We start from the raw sequence: 22291 nt of genomic DNA, 5'->3' as shown, positions 1-22291 counted from the left end.
AGTACTGAGTAGAGTTCCCTGTGCTATACAGTAGATCCTTATTATCTATTTTATATATAGTAGTGAGTAAATGTCAATTCTAATCCCCCAGTTTGTCCCTCCTCTCCCCTTTTCCCCACTGGTAGCCAAAAGTTTGTTTTCTATGTCTGTGACTAAGAATCTTCTGTCTTATTAAGCGTGTTTTTTCCAGTTAACTACATTTTCCCCCCTGTTGACTGTCTGGGTCAATGGCTATAAAATCTGAGCATTCATTCCACCTTCTCTGCACTGGTTCCTTGACTTTCTGTTCTGAGGCTGTTAAGATTAGTATTAAGATAATAGCCCAGCAGTATATGTCCACTACCTATTTTCCAGTATAACCCTATGATCAGTTCAGGCCAAAAAAGTAAAATTAGAGTGTATGTCAAGTTGTCTCTATCACTGATTCTCAACTGGGTGTTATTCCCCACACCTATACCCCTCCCCCAGGAAACATTTAGCAAGGTATGCTGGGGGAAAATTGAAGGCAAAAGGAGAAGGGGGCGGCAGAGAATGTGACGGTTAGATAGCATCACTGACTCAGTGGACATGAATTTAAGCAAGTTGGACTGTGAAGAAAGCTGATCACCGAAGAATTGATGCTTTTGAACTGTGGTGCTGGAGAAGACTCTTGAGAGTCCCTTGGACTGCAAGGAGATCCAACCAGTCCATTCTAAAGGAGATCAATCCTGGGTGTTCATTGGAAGGACTGATGCTAAAGCTGAAACTGCAATACTTTGGCCACCTCATGTGACGAGTTGACTCACTGGAAAAGACTCTGATGCTGGGAGTGATTGGGGGCGGGAGGAGAAGGGGACGACCGAGAATGAGATGGCTGGATGGCATCACCGACTCGATGGATATGAGTTTGAGTGAACTCCGGGAGTTGGTGATGGACAGGGAGGCCTGGCGTGCTGTGATTCATGGGGTCGCAAAGAGTTGGACACAACTGAGCGACTGAACTGAACTGGAGATAGTGGAGGACAGAGAAGCCTGGCATGCTACAGTCCAATGGTGTCAAAAAGAGCTGGATGCAACTTAGCAACTGAACAATGGAGACATTTTTGGTTGTCACAGCTGAGGAGGAGGATATTCATATCTAGTGGATAAAAGCAGGGATGCTTTTAAACTTCCTGCAACCCACTGTCCAGCCCTCACATCACAGAGCTATGTCCAGCCCAAAATATCAGTAGTGCTACTTTAGAGAAACACTAACCTAAATTGTAATACGCCATTCATTATAGAAACATGAATCTTTGGGGACTTCCCCAATGTCCAGTGGTGAAGAATCTGCCTTGCAGTGCAAGGGATGCAGGTTTGATCCCTGGTCAGGGAACTAAGATCCCACATGCCACAAAACAGATAAGCCTGCGTGCCACAACTACTGAGCCCACGCACCACAACTAGAGTTAGTGCATCACAACGAAAGATTCCACATGACACAGAAAAGATCCTGCATGCAGCAACTAAGACCATATAAATAAATACATGTGTATTTTAAAGTGAATCTTTCATTACTCCATGTATTAGAAAAGCCAGGTCTTCAGACCCTCAATAAGGCTTACCATTCGGTGGGATCAGTTTGCTTTAAAAAAAAGTTGACTTTTCATTTTTTAAAGTTGTTGTTTAATGCTTGTCTTTAATGTTTTTCATGACATTAAAGTTGTCTTTAATGTTTTTCAAGATGCCATTTTCTTTATATTAGTATTAAATCTTTTCTAGTTTAAGTGCATTGGAAAGTGTGGAATCAGTGTTTTTTTTTCTTTATCATTTGGATCAGATATTCACTTGAGGAAAGATACATTAGTCCCTTTAAAATGGGCCTCAGTGGTTTTGTATTACCTGAATCTTGACAAACTTTTAACCCAGAGTTGGTTTGTTTTTGTATCATCTGTTGTTCTTAATAAGTAGTGGTGGTATAATCACTGCTCATATAGAATAATTAAAAATTCTTTTTCAATTTTGGTTCTGAATGCAAAGGTTGAAATGTTAGTGCTCTCAGAACTGAAATAAATAAAGCTGCATAAAATTGAAGATCACTCTTCCAAATGCAATATAACCATAAACAGTTTGGTTGGCATAATATATATATAACCGTGAGTAAATATTTCTTTTCAAACAAAGGTCAACAGTGAAGATATTTCTTTCCAAACAAAGGTCAACAATGAAGATCCTTTTAGTTCAGCCACATCAAGCTCCATCAGCAGTGTGGCCATTACAAAAAATATGCTTGAGGAAACATCTGTCAAAAGTGAAGATGTACCCCCAGCACTGCCGCCAAAGATAGGAACTCCAACAAGACCCTGCCCACCACCACCTGGTATGAGAGTTGGTACCTTTCCTAAATCTACTTTCTTTTTCTTTCTAAGAAGTGTTGTGTGGGCCTTACTTGTAGATGTTATATAAAGGGCCTTAAATAGAACAAGTCAGAAGGCATGTCAGAAGCCTGCTGTTATCATCTGTTCTGACCTCAATGCAGCATTACAGACTTGTGCCTAAGAAGCCAACCTGTGTAACTGTCAGGAACTACCTTTCTGGCAAGAGATAATTTATTTTTAAATCATTTTAGAGAGGCAGTAAATGAAATCTCTTGCTTTTTGAAAGCTAATGAGCTTCCATTTGAACAGAGCTTCCTGCACTGTGGTATTTTAATAAATTTCTATAAAAGAAGGTTAATAATCCAAAGTCCCTTTCTTTTTCCTGCTAAATGTGAAGTCTTCCTTAAATCCTTCAATATGAGAATATATGGCCATTTTGGTATTCAGAATTCAGCATTTTGGTGTCAGAATTTTGAAAGAAAGTATTGTTTTTCTTGAAGGAAAATATTATTTACCTCACGTAATAAGAGATTCCTTTATTTTAAAAAGGTGGTGTTTTTGGTCAAGAAACAGATTCTTACTTTTTTGTTTTGTTTTTGTTTAGTACTGTACCAAAGAAAGGGGTTTTGTTTGATTTTAATTAATGAAAATAATAAAGTTTGTGAGAAGTAGTAAAAAGGCAATCCCCTGAGTAGTTGTAGTGCCACTAGATTGTTTTGTGAGAAGACACATCTGGTACATTATTGTTTTAACCATATATCCTTGGTAAATTTTCAGCCGCAGTAGTTCTAGATTTTTATTCTTGCCTTTTTATAATAGCCTGCCTGTGGTATTTCTTGGGCAGATTTATTTTTCTTCTTTGATTTAAAGAATTTTGAATAAAATTATTAATACCCAACTAACTATTGAAAAATCAAGTGAAGAAGTGATTTCTATCTTTTAGGGAAGAATAGCCTATATCATTTAATTGCTCGGGGGTGAATTTGTCAGAATATATTTAAAAACAAGTGACAGTTAATTTGCTCATTTAAGTTTTATACCTTTAAGAGGTCAGTAGTGAGGTGATTTTTAAAATCCTCAAAAAACTAATATACTAGTGCTGTAACTAAATCTAAGACTTCACCAAACTGAGTATATATCACTGTAGAAAAATCAAGGAAAGAATAATGAGGACTTCCCTGGTGGTCCAGGGGTTAAGATTTTGCCTTCCAATGCAGAGGGTGCGAGTTCAGTCCCTGGTTGGGAAACTAAGATCCCACATGTCTCCAGTCCAAAAAAACATAAAATAGAGACAATATTGTAACAAATTCAGTAAAGACTTTATAAAAATGGTCCACATTTTAAAAAACTGTTTAAAAAAAGGGGAATGGTTTGTTGAACTGGGAGATTTAAAGATCTGAGTTCTCATTCTGAATATCCTCTGATATCCTCTGTGATCTTGAGTGTATAGAGCTTCCTATGTCTGAGCCCCAGCTCTCTGAGCTGTTAGATGGTGGCATTAGTTCTCTTGCTGCCCACCTTCACAGGATTCTTGGAAGAATCCTTTGAGATATGAGATGTGAAAACCTTTTGTAAGCTGTGGCAGAAAGACTCTGTTGTTCCAGATTAACACATCTTTATATATATATTTGAAGATATGTTAACACCTATTCTTATTATCCTTTCTTCAGCAAGTACTAAGTTTAAGTCTTTAAAGTTAGAAAACTTGTTTGAAAATGGTGATGAGTTAATGAGCAACAGTATGCTGTTGTTTGGTCAAAGATTAGATTATCAGTAACCACAGAAATTAGGCCCTGGGCTTCAAAACACTCTCCCTGTACTTCACTTTGAAATATTGTAGATGACAAGAAGTAGGTGGGCTTTACCAAAGTAGTTTTTAATTTCATGCTCCCAGGTGTTACATATAGATCCAGAGAAAAATCAGAAGAATATTAGCATTTTTCAGAGATCATTTACCCTTACTGCCACTTGTGGAGAATTATGTATTAGGCAGAGGTTGTCACAGCAGAGGCCATTTTTGTCATTATTTGTCATTTTCCTCCTGTTTTATCCATTCTTCTCTCTCTTCTTGGGAGCATGCTACTTTGGAGAAGAAGTTAACTCTCTGAGCAGATAAGATTCCTGGCCTGTTGCCTCACCCTTGGCTGTTTTCCCATTTAGCCACATAAAACTGGAGTGTACTTAAGAGGTTGTATGTGAAAATTTTGAGGACAGACTGTTGGTTGTGGTCATTTAAGACCATATTAAGAATGTGTTTTAGGTTCCCCACCCCCACTTCTTTAATGCTCCCTGTGTTCATGTTGTTGTGTGTTTGTGTTTGCCATCCTTGCTGGTTGAGTTAATTGTAATGATTTTGATCCAGGGAAAAGACCCATCAACAAAATGGATTCTTCTGATCCCTTTAAACTGAATGATCCATTTCAGCCTTTCCCAGGCAGTGATAGCCCCAAAGAAAAAGATCCTGATATGTTTTGCGATCCGTTCACTTCTACTACTACCACTACCAATAAAGAGGCTGACCCAAGCAATTTTGCTAACTTCAGTGCTGTAAGTACTGTGAATGGGCTGTTTGGGGGAAAGTCTTTCCATTTACAGTTTAAGAGCTTTCAAAGATTATTTTGGAGTCTGCCAAATTTACATTATTTCAACTAAATTTACCAACATGTTAAAAATGATCTTTATTCTTCCCCCAACCAAGAAGACCTCTGTTTGATTCTGTTTGCTGGTTCTGAAATTATTGTACTGCTCAGATGATTTTAGTCGTCTTAGTTCTTGGGATATATACCAGTTGCTTTGCAAAACCTTGACAGTTATTATTTTGCAAATTGTTACAGACAATGGGCCACCAGAGCGTCGTTTGCTCTCTGCTCTCTGGATAAATAACGCCAATAATGAGTTTGTGTTATTTGTAACTGTGTATGTGTGTTTGTGTATAAAACCTTGAAAATTTCTGGAGACCAGTCAGCAATTACTGTATTATATAAGAAGATAGGGCCAGAAATTCTTTGAATAGAAAATAAAACTCTGGTTTCATACAAAAATGTTCTTAAAATAAAGTCAGTTTTATTAAATAAATATGATTGTAAGAGCTAAACAATCTTTAATTATTTGGAGGACTCCAATTCACTAGCTTTCCATATCTACTCTGCATTCTCCCAAAGCTTCCCTGATAGCTCAGTCGGTAAAGAATCTGCCTGCAATTCTTGAGACCTGGGTTCGATCCCTGGGTTGGGAAGATCTTCTGGAGAAGGAAAAGGCTACCCACTCCAGTATTCTGGCCTAGAGAATTCCATGGACTGTATAGTCCATGAGGTATTTCTCTTGTACTGCAAGGAGATCCAACCAGTCCATTCTAAAGGAGATCAATTCTGGGTGTTCATTGGAAGGACTGATGCTGAAGCTGAAGCTCCAGTACTTTGGCTACTTCATGTGACTAGCTGACTCACCGGAAAAGAGTCTGATACTAGGAGGGATTGGGGGCGGGAGGAGACGGGGACAACAGAGAATGAGATGGCTGGATGGCATCACCGACTCGATGGACATGAGTTTGAGTGAACTCCGGGAGTTGGTGATGGACAGGGAGGCCTGGCGTGCTGGGATTCATGGGTTCGCGGAGAGTCGGACACAACTGAGTGACTGAACTGAACTGATAGTCCATGAGGTTGCAAAGAGTTGGACATGACTGAGCGACTTTGATTTACTCACTCACTCAGTTCACTAGCATTCCATATCTACTCTGCATTCTCCCAGAGCTGACTAAAGTAGGCCAATAAAGTCAATAGAAGGATGTGGTGGTAAGAGTATAGGCGGGTCCTATAAGATCATAGAAATGAGGCAACCAACTGGAAATATCACCCTGGTGGGGCATTAAGCAATGACATGTATATCATCATTATGTAGATAAATATAAGTTTTGTTTAGATTTTAATTCTTAGAGTAACTAACAGTGTTTCATTTCCCAGGTTGCTTTTTTTTTTTTTTAAGATAAAAATGACCTTCATTATCACTGTGTATTTTATAATAAAGCAGTTTTCCTCTACTTAATACCTCAAGCCTTTGAGATGATTCTATAAATAAGAGATCTAGTGGCCAGCTGACTCTAACCACAGTCTGCCTAATGTCTGCCTCAGTGTAGCTTAGGGTCACTCTTCCAGTCACTTTATTCCTGCAGCCATTTCTAGTTAGTAATGGAGGTAGGCAGAATTAGACTGGGCTCTTTAGCTTTTGAATCTGTACTCTTAAGTTTCAGTGGCTTCTTCCCAATGTGAAGAAGCAGAACAGGAATCAATGTTTTAAATATTGGAAAACAGAGAGTGTCAGAATTATACTGACTTTTGTTAGATGGAATTTGAGTTGTTTCAAGGAGAGAACCCAGAATTGCTCTTCTTACTATAATGCTCCTAATACAAAATAACCTTCTGGCAGTTTGTGGCACTTACTATCTTAAATATGATTTCAGCAAGTCAAAACCTGGTTGGAATGAGTCTTGAACGAAAGCAATTTGCTTTTTTCATATTTCCAAATCTCAGTATGGTATAATATAATATCCAATAATAAAAATGTCTTTTTTAAATGAAAGATTTGTTAAATATTAAAAGTTTCAAAGATCTTATAATTCCCTAGAAAGAAAGCTACTATTTTCAAAAAAGCCTGACAGTTTCTTTCTTTTCATCCTGTTTGTTACGGTATTCATCCTATTATGGTGTTCTTCTATATGACAGGACTTGAGACCAGGTAGAATTTTTTTATTTAGTATCTGCCACAGTTGCTATTTGGGGTGAATAAATGTATTTCCTTGACTTATTAATTACCGGCATTAAGGTCTTATTTGGAATGAGTCAAAAAGTTCTCAATACCTTCTAAAATCATTATAATGTGTTTAAAAAATTGATTAGGTCCACATCTTGCTTGGTATATACCCAGTACTCTTGTTTTATATATAAGAAAATTTATGTATAGTATATTCTTTGCTTCATAATTTTCCTGTACCTGACGGGCTAGAATAAGATAGGAAATTGCCAGTGGGATTAAATTAAAAATGATTTGTCATGTGAGGATGCTCACTGAAGTTGAAGTAGTAAATATTTTACATTAGATAAACATATTAGCTCTCTTCCTGTTTTTAAATCTCCTGATCCACCTTAAGAATATCCACTTTTTAAAAATGATATTTTAATGTTCAGTTTTATAGACTCTCTGTCTATAGGCTGCATTACTTTTTAAGATTAAATCATATTTTGATTTAATATTTAATTTTAAGTTTTATGTTTAAACTAATTAAACTTGTTTTTGAAAAAAAATAACAATACTTTTTCCAGAGCCCTTCAGGTGAAACACATAGTTAAATATCCTTTTGTGAAAGCTGTTTTTCCTTCTTTTCTTTGTACTTGTTCTACTCATGAATGTATTCATTTGTTTGTTCATTTGTCTTTTAAATGGCAGTATCCCTCTGAGGAAGATATGATTGAGTGGGCCAAGAGAGAAAGTGAGAGAGAGGAAGAGCAGAGACTTGCCCGACTGAATCAGCAAGAACAAGAAGACTTAGAACTGGCTATTGCACTCAGCAAATCTGAAATATCAGAAGCATGAAGAAATTTCCTGTTCTTCGTCAACCACACCACACTCTTTCTTGAATACTGAAGCTATTTACAATGTGTATCAAACCTACCTGTGAGCATGGGAATACAAAAGGTTTGAGATTCCTGTAAATGTGACAAAAGTTTTGGCTTTTTAAACTCCATTTCAGATTTGTCTTTTTTTTTCCCCCTGTAAAAGTGGTAACCCAGATGACTTCACCTAGGCCCCTGTTCTGGTGTGCATTTAGTGTGAGCTTTTGCTTGCCTGTGCTACTCTTACTTGTAAAGCTAGAGTACCCAAGTTTCTGCCTTCTGGAATATAGAGAAATAGTTTCACCCCTCTGCTACCCTTATTCTGCAGTTACTCTAATGATCGCCAGTGGGGTTCTTAAAGTTGGCAGTACTCTCCCCTAATTTAAATGGTTGAAAGTGGGGAAGGGAAAGAATATCCTATTTCTTTTATGATAGAACAAATTGCCCAGTTTAAAGTACATGTTTGTATTTCCTTTTAATCAAAATATGGTTCAACTTGTTTTTTATAGACAAGAAAAAATATTTTGCATAAATTGACTCCCACTGTTGAAAATGGGATGTTTTAGATGGCACATTAGAGCTTCAGACTCAATCTTTTCCTAAATGAAAACATTAAAGCCTCATGTCTTGAAATATATTAAAAAATTTTTTTCCTGGATTTAAAGAATTTTAGATAAACAGATACCTCTCCGTGATTTTAAGCACTTAGAGAGTGGAGAAAAATTATCACCTAAAATATACTCATGAACATAAGCAAAAATCTTAACCTGGCAGCCATTCTGCCATTGCTGTGGCACTGTCCTCTTTAGTTCATGGTAGGTTTATTTTTTTACTTTCACGGAAGAAACTTTAGTAAGCTAGAACTGGAAGGTACTTTAACTTTTGTGTATATATTTTTTTGTTTTCTTTAATGAAGGCTCAATTACTTGAAATGTAAAAACATTCTCTGAATACAAATGAAAAAAGTGACATGTATTAAATCATTATTGCTTTGTGTCCATCTTTGTGGATTAAAATAGTCTATTCTCTTTGTATTTTTCACTTACAAAATTGGCAAGCTAGCAAAAGTTTTTTTGTTTTTTTAGATTGGAAGAGAGGAGACCTGCCCAGTTATCAAATCTCTTTATGTGTTACAAGCCTATCTTCTGCAAAACTGACTTAGCAGACAAGCTGAATTTAAAATGGACTATGAAGTAGGCTGTAAATTTTAGAGTAATCTAAATTTTTTAACATCAGTCACTTAAATAATGTGTTGAAAACCAAGATAAAGGAAAATGCACCTAAAAACTAAATGTGTCTATGGTCACCAAGTCAAGGTGGTATTGATCTGTGTTAATCAGAGTAACTTATTGCCTAGCTTATGAATAAATTCCAGAAGATCCAATTATTTCATTTTGAAATGGTGCTTTTTTTCTCTCCACACACAATTGGATTACTGCAGTTCAAAATGAATTTAAACTACTTTCTTACATTGCTAACTTTTTTCTACTTTTATAAATTAAAGCGTTTCAGCATGAAAGTCATACAGACAAAGCAAGGGCTGAATCATAATCACAAGGCTTTAATTTTGATAAACTAATCCATTTATAAGGATATACTGCAAAGGTTGATTGAGAAGGTGGTGTTGGGAGTTGTAAATGGTAGTGGGTTTTGGTTTTTTTGTTTTCCTCCCCCTTACACTTTAGGAAAAAGGTAAGTTGACTTGAACAACCTTCTTTTGCACTGGGAAAATGAGCAGATGTTTGAAATGGTTTTAAAATATTTTTTTTTAATTAAAAGAACACTCTGGAAAGTACTAAATATCTGTAACTTATAAACACCAACTTTCAGTGTAATAAGTGTACCTTAATCATATGTGTGTTTAACTGGATTACATAGATTCTTATCTTTTGTTAAAATATGTATACTCAGTGGACCAATATGATATTAAAGTATGTATATATTATATAAATATATATATATCTAAACCTCCATGCTCACTTGTGTAGGATGAATGTCTTAGAGTCATTTATGATTATATTTTATGTTGTTGACTGTGGCTCCAGAGCCTGTGATGGAAAAGGACAGATGAGTATTCCTGAGAGCTAAGTAGCACTTATTACAAGGTTTTAACCATCTTCTACCTACTTGTTCAGATTTATTTGAGTTCTCTTTATAGAATTTTCTCTTATGTTTCAAACTTCTAAACTGTAGCCTGTAATTATGAGAACAATAAACTTTAAGTAATAATAAACCATAGTATCCATACATCCTATCTGGCATGGAGTTTTGCACAATTCTGTGTTATGTTCTTGCTGTATCCATGGAAAGGCAGACATATAATCAGCACAGATGAATTATGTGTGAAGTGCTTGAGATACAGTACCTGGTATAGAAAACCCAATAAATGTTAACTTTGTTTTTAGTTGACACCTATTTTGTGAAAGAAAGATAGGCAATGTATGCATAGAGACAGTGTCCAAAACATAGGTGGTTTGTGTGTGTATTCGTTGAATGAGGATTTGTGACTCTTGGAGGGCACTGTGGTGTCAAAAATTCATGCAACCCTGGTCTGCCATTTTTAGGAAAGAAGACTTTGACAAAGATATTTAGCCTTCCTGAGCTTTAGCCACCTGATGCAAAGAACTGACTCATTTGAAAAGACCCTGATTCTGGGAAAGATTGAAGGCGGGAGGAGAAGGGGACGACAGAGGATGAGATGGATGGATGGCATCTCCGACTCAGTGGACATGAGTTTGAGTAAACTCCGGGAGTTAGTGATGGACAGGGAGGCCTGGTATGCTGCAGTCCGTGGGGTTGCAAAGAGTCGTACTCGACTGAACGACTGAGCTGAATTGAGTCTCATTTTCCTCTTTCAGTGAGCATCATAATACGCAGCTCACAGAATTGTTCTGATTGATTTGAGTTTGACAGCTTTTTAATATTTTAAATAAATTCAGCCATGTTATTAATAGTGAAAATAAATATTGGTTATTGAATGCACTACAGTAAGCACTTTATGTGTGTGTGTGCTTAGTTGCTCAGTCGTGTCCTACTTGTTGCAGCCCCATGGACTATAGCCTGCCAGGCTCCACTGTCCATGTTGTTTAATCTTCGCAGCAGCCCTAAATAGGAATATTATTAGCATCTGTGTTTTTTCAGTATTTATTTATTTACTTGGCTTCACTGGGTCTTTGTTGTGGCAGGCAGGATCTTTTAGTTGGGTGTGTGGGATCTAATTCCTGACCAGGGATCAGATCCAGGCCCTCTGCATTGGGAGCATGGAGTTTCAGCCACTGGACCACCAGGGAAGTCCTCAGTGTCTTTTTTAAAAATAGGAAAAATTAGGCTCCAAAAAGTTCCAATAATGTGATACAGCTAATAAGTAGATGAGCCAGGAATTGAACTTTGGCCTCTCTGATTCTAAAACATGACACTCTTTCCAGTTTACTGTGCTTTGTCTCATTTTGTATGAAAAAAATTGCCTATAGGAAATTTTAGGAACAGAGCATGATAAATAATACCAGATAACATGTGTTGAGCTTCAGGCAGAATCCTTAGTGCTTTACATATATTATTTCATTTAATCCTTTAAAAAGTAACCTTGTAATGTATAGGTACTGTTTTTTGTCTCCATTTGCCAGAGGACGTACCCTAACTAGGCCACAGTTACGTAGTTAGTAAGTGATAGAGCTGGAATTTGAACCCAGTAGACTGGTTGTACTGTTTCAACCACTGCTCTCTATTCCTGTTAAAGGTGAGAATTGAGAGAAATATCATAAATAGAATAATCTATAATCTCTGCTCTTGAGGATTAATGAAATAAACCTACTGCATACCACATGGCATCTTATAAAATATTTCCCAGTTCATTTTCATATTTAATCTTTACCAGGGTTTAGAATAGTTTTTGTTACATGAAAGCACTGAACAATTTTTAGTTATCAATATGACAAATGATAAATATGAACATAGGGATGAGAGCAGCCTTTCTTTTATGAAAAATGTACAAATTTCAAAGCCATGAAACTGGTAAAAACAAAAATTGATTTCTTGGTGCTGGCAAAGCTCTGGAAAGAATGCATTAAAAGGTAGGCAAAGGTAGTAGATTTTGGAGCGTTTGCCACACAGATGAAGGGACAGGCATTCTAGGCAGAGGCCACAGTTGTATAGAGTGAAAGTGTAGAACACGGTACAGTGTGCTAGCAAACAGCACATGTTGAAGTCTTAATTCAGGGTGGGTTGAGTAGGTTTGTGGCCAAAAGTGAAGTGTTTGTGTGTAGAAAGAACTCACTGGTGGTGATCTGGAGGATTACCTTAGGAGGAAGCCAGGTAAGGCAGGGAGAGCAGGTGAAGGCTATTGGAGTCATTCACATGAGATGGTAAGTACCTAAAATATGACTGTGGCTGAGGCCTGAGAGAAGGGGACTTATTTAAGAGAACGAACATGCCTTACATGTGACACTAGTGGTAAAGAACCCGCCTGCCAGTGCAGGAGAAAAAAGCAACACTGGTTTGATCCGTGGGTCAGGAAGATCACCTGGAGGAGGGCATGGCAACCCACTCCAGTATTCTTGCCTGGAGAATCCCATGGACAGAGGAGCCTGGCAGGCTACAATCCATAGTGTCGCAAAGAGTCAGACACAACTGAAGTGACTCAGCATGCACGCAGAGTTTGATTAGATGTGGCTGGTGAGGGAAAAGGAATGGATGTAAACTTCAGCAAGCATCAGCCCTTGTTCAAGTGCAGATTATGGACCCCATCCACAAGCTTGTGATTTCAGTAGGTCTAGAGTTGGCCTAAGAATCTGAATTTCTGAGAAGTTCTCAGATGAAGCTAAAGGTGCTGGACCTCACTTTGAGAACCACTAGAATAGAGGCTGACGTCCAGGTCTCTTTGTCCAAAAACATGTCTTATTATTAATAGATCTACTCATTGAGTTTGCAGTGCTGTTGCACCTAGTCACTCTGTTCTTGACCTGTGGCTTCTGCTTCATAGTGTGAAGTACTTCTAATCTTTCTTGTGCATAAAGAGAGTTTTTAAAAATAATAATAATTGCAAGCTCACAGCACTTATTATATGCCGGCACTGTACAGACTCCCCAGCTTATGCTGGTTCAACTTACAATTTTTCTACTTTAAGGTGGTGCAAAAGTAATACAGATTAATACAGTAATGCACATACCTTGAATTGTGAATTTTTACCTTTACCCAGACTAGTGATGTGCTATATGATGCCCTCTCATGTTGCTGGGCAGCAGCCCACCTCCCAGTCCACATCACAATCACAAGGGTGAACAACCAATACACTTAAGACCACCGAGTATCCTGACAGACATTCTGTTTTTCACTTCCACTACAGTATTCAATAAGTTATATGAGATTTCAACACTTCGTTATAAATAGGTTTTGTGTTAGACGAGTTTGCCCAACTGTAGGTAAATATAAGTGTTCTTACATGACATAACATTACATTAAGTGTTCTGAGAATGTTTAAGGTAGACTAGGCCAAGCTCTGGAGAAGGCACTGGCAACCCACTCCAGAGTTCTTACCTGGAGAATCCCAGGGACGGGGGAGCCTGGTGGGCTTCTGTCTATGGGGTTGCACAGAGTCGGACACAACTGAAGCGACTTAGCAGCAGCAGCAGGCCAAGCTCTAATGTTCGGTGTATTAAATGCATTTTTGACTTAAATATTTCCAATTTATGAAGGGTTTATGGGGATATAACCCCATTATAAGTTGAGGAAGGTCTATACACTGACTCATGTTAATTTCCGTAACACTTCTTTAAGTTAGGTGCTGTTACTTGCAGTTTACAGATGAGAAAGGTAAGGTACAAAAGATTAACCAACTTTGTGATTTGTGCCCAAATCACAGAGCTAAAAAGTGTCAGAACTAGGATTCAAGCCCAGACAGTCTAGCTCCATAATCCATGCTCAACTGCTCCGCTGAACAAAACTTACGTTAAAACACTTGATGTAAAAAAATAAATAAATAAATAAAACACTTGATGTATGGCTCAGTAGTGTACCTCTCACTGCCATAAAGCCCCCTGTTATCTGAGTTTTGGAAATGTACAGCAAGAAGATCATTATCATTCCATTCACCTTTGCTGAGGTGTACTGTGTTCTGGGTACTGTGCTGGGTCAGAGCCTTGCCTTCAGGGTGTAGCACGTCTGTAGGGGAGACAGATGTTACTCAGAGTTGATTTCACGGCACTGCACACTGAAGATTATGACAGATGTGCTGGGACACCCAGAGGAAGGAGAGAGTATTTCTGACTGAGAGGACTGGGAAAGACTTCCCAGACGGGGTATCCCTAGGACACAGTATTCTGCTCCTAGCATTAGTAAAAGCATAGATGTCAACTGTCAAAATTTAACAACAGCAAACAACGCAGCTTTAACAAGCCCACATTGTTTGATGGCAGGGCTCTGCTGATTGTAAAAGACTGGCAGACAGTCTCCTGGAAAGCCTCATTTAAGGGATGTTCATTACTTAGTGAATTCAACCTTATCCAAGGTCTGACCTTCAAGTTTAAAAAACCTGATTTTCATCAGTAAAAGAGCAGAGCTCATATTAAGCAAGTTCTCAGGGACTGCTGTAAAGACCAAAATGTCAGTTTCCAGTAAATGTTGCCCTAGGGCTTGTGGCGCCCACACTTGGTTGAATAAGACTCCTTCTCTCTGCCCATGCTTGAATGCCTCCTGCCTGTGAGGCTTCTCATTCTGCAGCCTCCTTGGATGAACATGTTCTTAAGACTAATGTGTTTAATAAGGCTACAGCCTGGTTTGACTGGTTGGATAGCTATAAAGTCTCTTTGGGGTGACTTTGCATTTCCTGCTTTCATCGCGTATGTGGACTATATATACTTAGCTCCTCCTAAGGCTGACTTCGGAGAAGGCAGTGGCACCCCACTGCAGTACTCTTGCCTGGGAAAATGTATGGACGGAGGAGCCTGGTAGGCTACAGTCCGTGGGGTCACTAAGAGTCGGACACGACTGAGTGACTTCACTTTCACTTTTCACTTTCATGCATTGGAGAAGGAAATGGCAACCCACTCCAGTGTTCTTGCCTGGAGAATCCCAGGGACGGTGGAGCCTAGTGGGCTGCTGTCTATGGGGTCGCACAGAGTCGGACATGACTGACGTGACAGCAGCAGCAGCAGCAAGACTGACTTTCCCCAGTTTCTGAATTCTTAGTGAAACATCTCACTCCCTGGGCTCTGACCTCACCCTTTCTTTGATCATATCATTTATTGAATGTGTATGTGCCAGGCTTTCTCCTTGACTCATCCTCCTCCAAACCATCCTCACAACTCTGCCTTCTAAATATCTCTCAAATCTGTCCCCTCCGTCCCCTGTGCCACTCCCCCAGCTCAGGTCTCCATCATCTTCAGGTTTTTGCTTAAGCTTCCAAATCTCCTTGCTACCAATCTCTGTTTTTGTCTCTGCTTCCAGACCATCCTCCATGTGGCAGTCAGATTCTTATAGAATCGAAATCTGCCCCATCACCCCTGTAATAAAACATCCACTGATCCCCGTCACATTAAGGGTCATAGCCTAACCCCTTGAAGGCTTTTCCTTAATAGCTTTTAAGTTCTGACTGGTATTGAATCAGTAATGGCTTGACCATATAAGATGTGTTTTCTTTACTCCCTTTAAACAAATCTTGAGAAAATGCCACTTGAAGGAAACACAGCCACTCTAATATGATTGTAGTATATAGAATCCTTTTATAGATTGTGTGTAATTTTACTCTCTGACTTGATGTTTTTCAACAGGTAGGTTGTAATTTCTTAGTTGGGTTGTGAAGCCAGTTTAGTGTAGCCAGCAGCATGGAGAAAATGGAAACAGTAGTACAGGCACTTGTTTCCAGACCACCTAAAGTGAATATCAAAATAAAGTGAATCACATGTGTATATAAAAGTTGTATTTATACTACATTGTAGTTTATTTAAAGTGTGCAATAGCATTATATCTAAGAAAACAATGTACCTCCCCAATTTAAAAATATTTGTAAGAAATGCCAAAACAATTAAAATAGTTACATCAAAGATCACAGATCACCATAACAAGTGTAGTAATAATGAAAAAGTTTGAAATATTGCAAGAAGTGCCAGATGGTGACACAGAGACACAAAGTGAGCAAATGCTGTAGAGAAATTGAGCCCGTAGACTTGCTCTGTGTAGGGTTGCTACAGACCTTTAATTTATAAAAAGCATAATATCTGCAAAGTACAATACAGCCGAGAATAGTAAAATGAGGTATGCCTGTAAATTAGAATGAACACCCATATACCAATAATCAGCTTCAGTGAACACCAGTTCATGTCCAATTTTATTTTATGTATATTCCTACCTGGTTCCCTTTCAGATTATGTTGGAGCAAACCTTATATTCCACTTGTAGATTTTTTAGTATTTTAATAATTAGTATTTTAAAAATTGTGAAATAGAATTTGTTAATATATACCAGGTCACAAGATAAAATGAAAATCATTTTTTTAAGTGCCTCTTCTCAAGTAAGAAATGTGGGTCCTAATGTATATACAGGTTAATAATGTAAAGGATTATCTTATGGAGGGAAGGTGTATCTTTGCTGAAAGACCCAACTTATTTTTTCTTCTCCTCTGCAATAAGTGTACAGAATGTGTTCAGCTGTCCAAGACCTGAGAGATTCATTTCACCCTCTCCTTTCTATTTCCCCTGGAGTCAAAACTTGAGAGGACTAAGTTATTTTGTAAAAAGGAAAAGAGACAAGGAAAAGTAGCTGACACTAAGGACCATCTCTGAGCCTGTCTCTAAGGCATTTAGTATGCATTACCCTGCTTAATGCTCACAACACTATCATAGATAAAAGACATGATGTATAGAGAGATGGAAATGACTTGGCCAAGAACCCAGCCCAGGTGCATTGACTTTGAGACCTGCTCTTCCAGCACACCAGGCTGCCTTTTGCATCCTTGGCCTTATAAGGATGTCAATGGATACCAAACACAGCAACCCTGGGCCCTGATGTTCTCAAAGAAGACCCCAAGCAGCTCAGCTTCTTGAGAAGTTTCCTGGCCTTACTGTTTGGTAGCTGTGTGACTTTGGGTAAATCTCTTTAACTTCTCTGGTCTAAAGTGGGGACTACAGTTACTTCACAGGGTTGTTGTGAAGATTAAAGATGATGAATATAAAGTCTTCATTCCTGCTACATGGCAGCTATTCACCAAGTAAGAGCCGTCATATCTGTGTTTTAAGAAAACAGAAAAAAATATTTTAGAAAAATGTCTGTATATGATTAAGAGAATAAAGTTGTTGTCTTGAAAGTTTATTGATACTAAATGTTCCCCACTGGTTCTGGATAAATCTATCACACATTGTCCAGCATTGCTCTCTTTTGTTTGCATCAACTCATTAGTCCTCACAACAATACTTGTGGTAGGTGGTGGTATCCTCATTTTACTGATGAGAAAACTGAAACACAGAGAGGTTAAGTAATGTGCCTGAAGTCAAAAGCAGCTATCAAGTGGTTAGGCCAAGATTCTAACCCAGGCAGTCTGGCTCCAGCACACAGGAAAGAATATTAATAAAACCTGCTATACCTTGAGGGGTATTCAAAATAAGATAAACTTTGGGAAGTGAAGTTGCTCAGTCGTGTCCAACTCTTTGCAACTTCATGGACTGTAGCCTACCAGGCTCTTCAGTCCATGGGGTTTTCCAGGCAAGAGTTCTGGAGTGGTTTGCCATTTATGTGCATTCTAAAATCTTGGGTGGCAGGCTGACTGGGATTAAGATACAGACCTTAGTCTGGCTGCTTGGGTTGAGTCCTAGCTCCGCCACTTAACTAGCCTTTGTTATCTTCAGCGGATTGCTTAATCCTCTGCTTCATTTTCTCAACTATAGAAATTGAGATCATAAAAGGACATACCTGATAGGATTATTTTGAGGATGAAATGAGTTGGTACATAAGAAGGTTTTAGAATAATGCCTAACAAAGTTCTAAGCAAATGATGGTGATGAAAATAATATGATGAAGCTGTCCAGATAAGAACAGGAAACAAGCCGTGAAGTTTGAGAACCCTTGGATTGAATCCCAGTTCTTTTCCACCCCCCTCCCCTTTGGCCGCCCTACTCGGCTTGCGGGAATCTTTAGTTCTTGACCAAGAATTGAACCCTCCCCCATCAGTGAAAGTTCTGAGTCCTAACCATTGGACCTCCAGAGAATTCCCCCCAGTTCCTAATTTGATCTCAGGAACATTTCTAAACTGACTCAAATATTCTCAAAGCAGAGATTGCCAGAATAGAAGTAGTGTATGTAAATACCTTCAGCATAGTGTCTGCCACTAAGTAGAAACTTGATAAATATTAGGTCCCTCATTCTCTCAGTAATGAGCATCTACTGTGTGTAACAATAGTGTGAGGCTCCGTGGAAGACACAAGTGTGAGACATTCTCCATACCTTCAGATAGAAATCTGAAGAGTGGGACTAATATGGTTATCGATAATCAATATAAGGATTAAAAATACATACAGTGCTAAATGCTCTGAGAGAAAATCTCTAAAGAGGGAGCTAGTCTTCCATTGGGAGATACAGGAAGGTTTCCTATAGAAGTAGTGGTGGTTGTGGCCTTGGACTTTAATCCCACTCAGACTGGGCTTGGTGGAAACAGTGTCAGACTTTATTTTTTTGGGCTCCAAAATCACTGCGGATGCTGATTGCAGCCATGAAATTAAAAGATGCTTGCTCCTTGGAAGGAAAGTTATGACCAACCTAGATAGTATATTGAAGAGCAGAGACATTACTTTGCCAACAAAGGTCTGTCTAGTCAAGGCTATGGATTTTCCCGTGGTCATGTATGGATGTGAGAGTTGGACTGTGAAGAAAGCTGATCGCCGAAGAATTGATGCTTTTGAACTGTGGTGCTGGAGAAGACTCTTGAGAGTCCCTTGGACTACAAGGAGATCCAACCAGTCCATTCTGAAGGAGATCGATCCTGGGTTTTCATTGGAAGGACTGATGCTGAAGCTGAAACTCCAATACTTTGGCCACCTCATGCGACAGGTTGACTCACTGGAAAAAACTGATGCTTTTGTGATTGGGGGCGGGAGGAGAAGGGGACGACAGAGAATGAGATGGCTGGATGGCATCACCGACTCGATGGACATGACTTTGAGTGAACTCCGGGAGTTGGTGATGGACAGGGAGGCCTGGCGTGCTGTGATTCATGGGGTCGCAAAGAGTCTGTCACAACTGAGCGACTGAACTGAACTGAACTGAACTGGTGCCTATAGGAGACCAGGCCATCTGAGCTCCTGTGGTATTCATGCCTGCGAGCCCAGGAGGAAGTTGGCTGTCTGCAGTGCCCAGTGCTGACAGACTGGGCAAAGCTCTATGAGCTGAGGGGTTTGGGTTCCTGAGTACACTGTAACTGGAATTTCCAGATCTTGAAGCTCTAGCTTTGTGGTCAGATAGGCAGCATTCTCGGGCCCTTGATCTACCAAGAGAGTGCTCAGAGAAAGGGGAAAAGGTTGTATTGTCTCTGCTGCTTATTAAGGAAAAGTGAGAGAAACTGCCCAGGTGAGCCTTGAGGCTTCTGCCCTCTGTTTTGACCAGGACTCCCACTCCGTGCCCTGCCCTCCTGTAGGCCACAGGCAAGGTTGGGGGAGCACCAGATGGAGCAGACAGATCTGGTTGTAAGGCCAAGCCTCAGGGAAGTCAGCGAACCATTCTGAACCTCAGTTTCATCAACTGAAATGGGGGTGAGTAATAAGATGAAAGTAAATGAAAATTTGTATAAAACACCTGGCTTAGGGTTTGGCACATTACAATTAGTCACCATTTGATGCATCAGTTGTGTTGCTCAAGACGTAGGCTACAGACCCAGACCAAAAGGAGAAAGAAATGGTCCCATTGCCATCTTGCCCCCCTTACCTGTGTTCACCTCCCCCCACTCCCTCACAGAAGTCTCCAGGGACCCCTGAATCCATCCTACACACTCCACCTTGGAGTGATCCTTCTCGAATACCTCCTCAAGCTGCTCCCTTGCTCCTCACCCTTAGTCGAACTCCCACTCTCCCCACCCCCATGCAACCTGCTGGGCTGCACTGCCAGGGGCTGTTTCTTCTATTTATTACTGTTTTTAAATAAAAAGTGAAAATGTACATTACCTAAGACAAAATATGGGGTTCCAAAGAAAGTTTGTGATGGAGACAGGTTCATTCTGCTTTGTCTCCCACCTTCCACAGGGGCTGGGAACCAGAAGTCTGTGAGCAGGGCCATGTCCCAGTGCCTTGTTCCGCCAGCAGCCTGCACTCCCACAGTCCAGCGGCTCCTTTCCTCCTGTCCGCCCCTTGCCCGCCCCTCCTGCTCTGTGCCCTGCACTTTGAGGGCAGCCCCAGGCCCCTGACCCCATTCAGGTACAGCCCTGGCAAGGCGGGTTCTGCACTTAGGCAGGTGGGAAAGGTATTGGTGAAGCCATCACCCCTCGATACGGAGTGCGGGCTCAATACTGGGAGTGGAGGGGCCTGGGGTAGGTCCTGGCGCTGCCACTGGTTCTCTGTGTGACCTTGGACAAATCCCTAGGGTGGGGCGAGGGGGCTCAGTTTCTCATTGTCTCGACGACCGTGGACGGGAGTGGTCTCGCCCTGGGACCGCAGATCAGCTCTTAACACCAGCGCTCCCGCCAGGCAGGGAGGCGCCCGGCCGGGTGGGGAGGGGCCACGGGGCCGCCCCGCCCACCCCGTCCAGGTGCGGCCACCCGAGCCGCCGGTTCTGCAGCCGCCGCCGCGAGGGGCCGCCCGTGCCCCCTCCGAGTCGGGCCCTTGTCCATGGCCTTTCTGACCGCCTGGAAGGGGGCGGCCTCCGGGAAAAGCGACTACAGGTACCAGGCGGGGGTGGGGACTCGGCGGGGGGCGCGGGTGGGACTGCGGGACGGCAGCCGGCAGAGGGACAGCTGACGGGACACGGCTGGAGGCGGCGGCGTGCGGGCTGCTGGGCGCGGGGTAACGGCCAGAGGGCCCCGGGAGGGGCAGCCCGCTGCCTCTCACCACCACCCGCCCCACGGGTCGCTTGCTCCCGTCTTATGGCCCCCAGCAGGGCTGGGCTGGAGAGTGAAGAGATACCACCCATCACCCCAAGCCCCGCTTCCGGTGCTTCACCTGTGAGGGCAACTCAGGTGAGCTGGACCTGGGCCGGACTGGCAGTCAGGTGTGGGCAGCTGCGCCTCTCCTCCAGCAGGGCTGCTCATACCCCTCACCCTCCACATCTGGGGCAGCAGTGTGGAGGGAAATCCTAGGTCCCAGTGGGCATCCATGTGCACCTCAGCTCCTCCCAGTCATCCCTTCAGGGGTGTGTCATCCCCTCTGTGTGTTACCCCCAACTCCTGGGTGAGCTGGTATCTCCAGATGTGTGCTCATGAGCAGGGGGAGAGGGGACAGCCCTGGCCTGTCTTCTGAGCTTTGACCCCTAATTCCTTTCCTTTGTATATTTAAAGCTCACCGTGCTACGCCCTGGAGAAGGGCAATCTAACTACCCTCCCAACACCTCCATCTGCCTGTCCTGTTGGTACATCAAACTCGGAAAACCCCAAATCAAACTTCACATCCCACCCTCAAACCTGTTCCTCCTGTGTTCCCATCTCAATGAAGGGCATAGTCATCCACTCAGTTGCCCAAGCCTGGAATCTGGGAGTCATCTCTGTCACCTCCCTCCCTCACCTCCACCCTGGTCTCCAGGTTCTGCTGATTTTAGCTTCTTGATGACTCTCGAAGCTGTTCATTCCCCTTGGTCTATTGCAACAGCCCCTAACTTTTCCATTTCCTGACTATCAGACTGGTCTTTTCTAAATCAAAAACGAGACCATGTCATTTTTCTGTTTTAAAACTCTTCTGTGGCTTTTATATCACTTAGTGGTGAAAGGTCAATACTCTCCAGGGGAGGGGCTGTGACCTGCCCAGGCCCACTTCCTATCACTCCCTGACCCTCACTCTGGTCCAGCAACAACAGCTGGCTTTGTAGGACTCTCACAACTGTGCTGACCTGCTCAGGGCTACCTCTGCCTGGAATGCCATCTACCACTCCTGACAGTCACCCCATAAGATTCAACTTTAGATGACCTCTTTTAAGTTTTTTTTTAAACTCTTAAACTTTTAATTCAAGGGTAGCATACATACAGAAAAATGCACACACTTTAAGTGTACAGAGCTCAATGACTCTTCACAAGGTAACCAGTACCCATATAACCAGCGCCCAGATGAGGACAGAGGCCATTACCAGCCCCCAGTGTCTCTCTTGTGCCCCCAGGGGCAAGCCCACAAAGGTAACTACTATCCTGACTTCTAATACCATAGGTTTGATTTTTCTGGGTATTTTTGTGTG

General features: G+C 41.1%; 2 protein-coding genes across 6 annotated transcripts in view; both read left to right on the top strand.

The window, feature by feature from the left end:
- EPS15 (epidermal growth factor receptor pathway substrate 15) overlaps nt 1–10199 on the top strand; it is a 152681-nt gene extending 142482 nt beyond the window's left edge. For 2 of the 5 annotated variants that reach the window (XM_088835283.1, XM_088835281.1), the window contains exons 23-25: nt 2143–2338; nt 4699–4883; nt 7779–10199. In XM_088835283.1, the coding sequence (XP_088691409.1) occupies nt 2143–2338; nt 4699–4883; nt 7779–7925 (528 nt within the window). In that variant the 3' untranslated portion in view covers nt 7926–10199. The remainder of the gene's footprint in view (nt 1–2142; nt 2339–4698; nt 4884–7778) is intronic. The other 3 variants (XM_088835282.1, XM_088835284.1, XM_088835285.1) reach the window with 3 other exon arrangements.
- Nucleotides 10200–20662: 10463 nt separating this feature from the next.
- TTC39A (tetratricopeptide repeat domain 39A) overlaps nt 20663–22291 on the top strand; it is a 50042-nt gene continuing 48413 nt past the window's right edge. Inside the window, exon 1 of the mRNA XM_055403855.2 lies at nt 20663–20795. Within this exon, the coding sequence (XP_055259830.1) occupies nt 20743–20795 (53 nt within the window). The 5' untranslated portion in view covers nt 20663–20742. The remainder of the gene's footprint in view (nt 20796–22291) is intronic.

Source organism: Moschus berezovskii, chromosome 4, assembly GCF_049115385.1.
Source record: "Moschus berezovskii isolate FMDL1 chromosome 4, NW_MosBer_1.0, whole genome shotgun sequence".
Lineage (NCBI taxonomy): Eukaryota > Metazoa > Chordata > Mammalia > Artiodactyla > Moschidae > Moschus > Moschus berezovskii.
The sequence above is the reverse complement of the archived record's forward strand: the minus strand, read 5'-3'. Positions and strand labels throughout refer to the sequence as shown.